The sequence below is a fragment of the Ranitomeya imitator genome, chromosome 5 (genome assembly GCF_032444005.1).
Source record: "Ranitomeya imitator isolate aRanImi1 chromosome 5, aRanImi1.pri, whole genome shotgun sequence".
NCBI classification, from domain to species: Eukaryota; Metazoa; Chordata; class Amphibia; order Anura; family Dendrobatidae; genus Ranitomeya; species Ranitomeya imitator.
In genome coordinates, this window is record NC_091286.1 from 544,402,049 (window position 1) to 544,408,048 (window position 6,000).

The 6,000-nt window shown below is 45.7% G+C and overlaps 1 protein-coding gene across 2 annotated transcripts in view; it reads left to right on the forward strand.

Moving 5' to 3' along the window:
- LOC138638368 (mast cell carboxypeptidase A-like) overlaps window positions 1–4,240 on the forward strand; it is a 106,491-nt gene extending 102,251 nt beyond the window's left edge. The window contains exon 10 of one of the 2 annotated variants that reach the window (XM_069727602.1): window positions 3,786–4,108. In XM_069727602.1, coding sequence (XP_069583703.1) covers window positions 3,786–3,973 — 188 coding nt within the window. In that variant the 3' untranslated portion in view covers window positions 3,974–4,108. Of the gene's footprint in view, window positions 1–3,785 lie in introns of both variants that reach the window. The other variant, XM_069727601.1, reaches the window with a different exon arrangement.
- The last annotated feature ends 1,760 nt before the right edge of the window (window positions 4,241–6,000 follow it).

Consider the following 6,000-nt stretch of genomic DNA (forward strand, 5'->3'; position numbering starts at 1 on the left):
AGGCTACCATCAGTAACACACTAAGCCGCCAGGGACTCAGATCCTGCAGTGCCAGATGTGTCCCCCTGCTTAAACCCGTACATGTCCGGGCCGGTCTGAAGTTTGCTAGAGAGCATTTGGATTATCCAGAAGAGTATTGGAAGAATGTCATATGATCTGATGAAACAAAAGTAGAACTGTTTGGTAGAAACAAAACTCATCGTGTTTGGAGGAGGCAATGCTGAGTTGCATCCAAAGAACACCATACCTACTGTGAAGCATGGGGGTGCCAACATCATGCATTGGGGCTGTTTCTCTGCAAAATGACCAGGACAACTGATCCATGTACATGAAAGAATGAAGGGGCCATGTATCGTCAGATTTTGAGTGCAAACCTCCTTCCATTAGCAAGGGCATTGAAGATGAAAGGTGGATGGGTCTTTCAGCATGAAAATGATCCCAAGCACACTGCCAGGGCAACGAAGGAGTAGCTTCCTAAGAAGCATTTGAAGGTCCTGGATTGTTCTATCCAGTCTCCAGATCTCAACCCCATAGAAAACCTTTGGAGGGAGTTGAAAATCCGTGTTGCCCAGCGACAGGCCCAAAACATCAATGCTCTACAGGAGATCTGCATGGAGGAATGGGCCAACATACCACCAACAGTGTTTGCCAACTTTATGAAGACTACAGAAAACATTTGACCTCTGCCATTGCCAACAATTGAGATTAACTTTTGTTAACACCTTCATGAACCCAGCTTTTTTCGGTTTAGCGTTTAAGTTTTTCGCTCCCCTTCTTCCCAGAGCCATAACTTTTTTATTTTTCCATCAATATGCCCATGTGAGGGCTTATTTTTTGTGGGACAAGTTGTACTATTGAATGACATCATTGGTTTTTGCATATCATGTACTAGAAAACAGGAAAAAAAATTCCAAGTGCTGTGAAATTGCAAAAAAGTTCAATCCCACACTTGATTTTTGTTTGGCTTTTTTCCTGGATTCACTAAATGCTAAAACTGACCTGCCATTATGATTCTCCAGGTCATTCCAAGTTCATAGACACTAAATATGTCTAGGTTATTTTTTATCTAAATGGTAAAAAAAAATTCCAAACTTTGTTTAAAAAAACAAAATTCTGCAATTTTCCGATACCTGTAGCGTCTCCATTTTTTGTGATCTGGGGCTGGGTGAGGGCTTATTTTTTGTGTGCTGAGCTGACATTTTTAATGATACCGTGTTGGTGCCGATACGTTCTTTTGATTGCCTGTTATTGAATTTTAATGCAATGTCGCGGCGACCAAAAAAATATAATTCAAGTATTTTTCTAGTTATGCAATTGAGTGATCAGGTTACTGCTTTCTTTTTATTGATAGATCAGGTGATTCTGAATGCGGCGATACCAAATATGTGTATATTTGATTTTTTTATTGTTTTATTTTGAATGGAGCGAAAGGGGGGGTGATTAAAACTTTTATTTATTTATTTTTTTTTTTTTTCATATTTTTTAAAACATTGTTTTTACTTTTGCCATGCTTCAATAGCCTCCATGAGAGACTAGAAGTTGGCACAACTTGATTGGCTCTGCTACGTAGGAGCGATGCATAGATCTCTCCTATGTAGCTGAATTACTGCATTGCGATGAGCGCCGACCACAGGGTGGCACCAACAGCAATCCGGCATCAACACCCATAGAGATCTTCAATAGACCTCTGGTTGTCATGCCGATGCATCGCTGACCCCGATCACGTGACGGGGCAGCGATGCGCTCATTTCTGGCCCTATGACTGAAAGCGCTAGTTAGTCAGTGTTTGACAGCGGCATTTAACTAGTTAATAGCGGCAAGTGTATGGCGATTCCACCTGCCGCTATTGCGGGCACATGTCAGCTGTGAAAAACAGCTCACATGTCCTGGTGTAACAGGCCAGATTAACCCCCCCCCCCCCCGCCCAGAATATACCCGGGGTTAAAGTGGCCTAGGCCAGATTATCCCCCGGGTATATTCTGGCCTAGCCCAAACTATACCCGGGTATATTCTGGCCTAGCCCAAACTATACCTCGGGGTATAAATTGGACTAGTCCAGATTATACCACTTCAGGTCAGAATATACCCCAGCTGCTGTAGATCTGATTTGTCAGCCTTCTGAGAACCATTGAGTGATATAATCAATAACGGAGCCCCAGGCAGCCCACAGGGCCCCAGGCAGTCCACAGGGGCCCCAGGCAGCGCACAAGGTCCCAGTGCTGCCTGGGACATCGTGTGTTGCCTGGGGCCCCATGTGCTGCCTGGGGCCCTGTGCGCTGCCTGGGGCGCCTGTGTGCTGCCTTGGACCTCGTGTGCTGCATGGGTCCATGTGCGCTGCCTGGGGCCCCTGTGTGCTGCTTAGGACCTCGTGTGCTGCCTGGGGCCCCTGTGTGCTGCCTGGGGCCCCTGTGTGCTGCCTGGGGCCCTGTGCGCTGCCTGGGGCCCTGTATGTTGCCTGGGGCCCTTATGCGCTGCCTTGGGCCCCTTTGCACTGCCTGGAGCCCTGTGTGCGCTGCCTGGGGCCTCTGTTTACTGCCTGGGGCCCCGTGCGCTGCCTGGAGCCCCCTTGCGCTGCCTGGGGCCCCTGTGCGCTTCCTGGCACCATGTGCGCTGCCTGGGCCTGTGTGCTGCCTGGGGCCCCTGTGCGCTGCCTGGAGCCCTGTGGACTGCATAGGGCCCTGTGGGCTGCCTGAGGCCCCTGTGGGCTGCCTGGAGCCCCGTGCGCTACCTGTGGCATCTGTGCACTGTCTGGGGCCCCGTGCACTTCCTGGGGCCCCTGTGTGCTGCCTGGGGCCCCTGTGTGCTGCCTGGGTCTCTGGGTGCTGCCTAGGGCCCCATTATAAAGAATGTCACTCAATGGTTCTCAAAAGCCTGAAAAATCTGATCTACAGTAGCTGGGGTATATTATGACCTGGAGGGGTATAAACTGGACTAGTCCAGTTTGTACCCCAGGGTATAGTTTGGGCTAGGCCAGAATATACCCGGGGTATAATCTGGCCCAGAGGGGTATAAACTGGACTTGTCCAATTTATACCCCAGGGTATAGTTTGGGCTAGGCCAGAATATGCCCGGGTATAATCTGGCTTAGGTCACTTTAACCCCGGGTGTATTCTGGGCGGGGGGTTAATCTGGCCTGTTACACCGGCTTTGATGCGGGCTCACTGCCGGAGCCCAAATCAAAGCGGGGGTTCTGACCTCCGTAGGGATAGAAAGGGGTTAATGACCAAATACTTATTTTCCACCATAATTTGCAAAATAAATCTTGCAAAATCAGACACGGTGATTTTCTGGATTTTTTTCTTATTTTGACTATCATAGTTGCGGTCTACCTATGATATTAATTACAGGCCTCTCTCATCTTTTTAAGTGGGAGAACATTTACAATTGGTGGCTGACTACTTTTTTCCCCACTGTATTTAATGGATGTATTGCATCTTATGACTGTCATGCAGTAGCATCTGTTACCAATAGGCTACCTAGAAAAAAAAAATCTTTTCTCCCAGTACACATTTATAGTAAACTTTTGTAATGGGACAGCATAATTTACTACATTATTCCATACCTTTTTTTCTGGCAGACAGATCTACACCAGCTGCACAGAGATAGCAGACAAACACTCTGGTCCTGCCACATGGACACATTGGGAAAAGGCCATTATATGTAAATTTGCTTATTTTAGTGAAATTAAATACACCGTTTGGTTTGAGAAAACATTATAATGCCAAAGTTATATGTCTCTAGGTATATATATATAATTGCTATTAACTAATCATATCTGTTTCCAGATCCAGCGTGTGGCTCTTCTATTGACTGGTCTTATGATGAAGGCATTAAGTACTCATTTGGATTTGAGCTGCGTGATGAAGGTCAATATGCTTTTCTGCTTCCAGAACATGACATAGAACCAACCTGCAAGGAGACCATGTTGGCTGTGAGAAACATAGCTAGCTATCTCATTGATCGAGATATTTAAGATTCTGTACGATGCAAGAAGGCGCATCGCTTCATTTTCCGCATCACTGTAAAGCTTTCGCTTTTTATTCACTTTGATTCAAACATTATAAGAGAAACATTTTATTATTTTTTATGCAGTATCCTGATCTCAGAATAATCACCTTCAATAAAGTTCCTTTGCTTCTTTTGCTCCAAAGTCATAGCCTTTCTATTGCAATATTTTCAGTGTATGAAATATCTTATCTCTGTATTACAGCCCGATGCTTATTAAAGGTTTTCTCAGAGATTTCAGAGTTGTAATTTCTAATGTGCACTTCATAAAATGTAAAGTCACTTAGCAATCTGATGTGTGCATTAAAAGTGTTTTCTCAAAAAGTTATCCCCTTTACAAATACAAACGGAGATAGAAGATAACTTATTAATATCCAAACTGCCATCAATCCCAAGAACGCGGTCTTGCAGAGTCTACCTGAATGAAGAGGATGGCGAGCATGTGCACTTCTATTCATTGTCTATGAGACAGCTAGATATATCCAGGGAATGCGCTCAGTTTTCATCAGTAGTCCCATAAACAGTGACCAGAGTGGTGAGTGTATGTGCATCCTATATGTCATTCAGATAAGATCTGTAGAGACTAGAGATGAGAGAATATTTCAATGTTCGGTTCGGATTATGTTCACCGAATTTGCAATATTCGCCAATTAACTCGTCGAATATTCACCGAACATAACCGAACGCCATTCACCTCAATGGGAGACAATAACAAACGCATGCACAACACCTTATAATGGCCCAAAATGCTGTCAAAACACATCAAATGAGGGACAGACAAAAGGAAAGTGGCCTCAATTCACCCACAGTGCAGATTTTAGCGCGGCATTGCAGCAATCAGCCAGCATGAGGTATCGGGGTCTGGGACAGCATTTACAGCTTTCAATTGAACATCACAGTAAGACGACGTGGGTGAGGGATCGGTGTGGGGCCCCTTTGCTAGGTGCCCTGATACCACACGCAACACCTCTACCTGCTTTCATGCTGAGCCACACTCAGGTGGCATAAATATCCGTTTTCTAGACTACCATTGTCAGAAAATTTTAAGGATAGTAACACGAGTATTTGAGTCAAAGAAAGTGGAGGCTTGACGGTCTTGGAGGCCTACTGCTACAGGAAACACGCATGAAGGAGACCCAACCAGGAGTCTACAAATTTACAAAAATTAGTGGCAGACACCAGAAAAGTGGCATCCATTGCAATAAAGTAGAATGAGCATAGCGGGGACCGACTGTTAGGGCTAGCGGAATGCACCAAGTAATAGGGTGATAGATACGACGTGCATTCGCGGCCCAGGGTCCACCGTGCAGAGATACCTGCTGCAAATAATGGCAGATGGACACTGAGCTCACTGTTGTGAATTCCGTTGTCGGGCTCCCTTCTGTGGTCATGAATGGTACTTCGGCTGGTTCTGTCCATGGACTTCCTCTGGTGGGTGTTTCTGAGTTTCCTTCCACAGGTGACGAGGTTAATTCGTTAGCTGGCTGCTCTATTTAACTCCACTTAGATCTTTGCTCCATGCCACCTGTCAATGTTCCAGTATTTTTCTAGTTCACTCCTGGATCGTTCTTGTGACCTGTCTTCCCAGCAGAAGTTCCAGCTTGTATTTCTTTGGTTTGCTATTTTTCTGTCCAGCTTGCTATTTTTTTTGTTGTCTTGCTTGCTGGAAGCTCTGGGACGCAGAAGGAGGGCCTCCGCACCGTGAGTCGGTGCGGAGGGTCTTTTTTGCGCCCTCTGCGTGGTCTTTTTGTAGGTTTTTGTGCTGACCACAAAGTAACCTTTCCTATCCTCGGTCTGTTCAGTAAGTCGGGCCTCACTTTGCTAAATCTATTTCATCTCTGTGTTTGTATTTTCATCTTTACTCACAGTCATTATATGTGGGGGGCTGTCTTTTCCTTTGGGGAATTTCTCTGAGGCAAGGTAGGCTTTATTTTTCTATCTTCAGGGCTAGCTAGTTCCTTAGGCTGTGCCGAGTTGCATAGGGAGCGTTAGGCG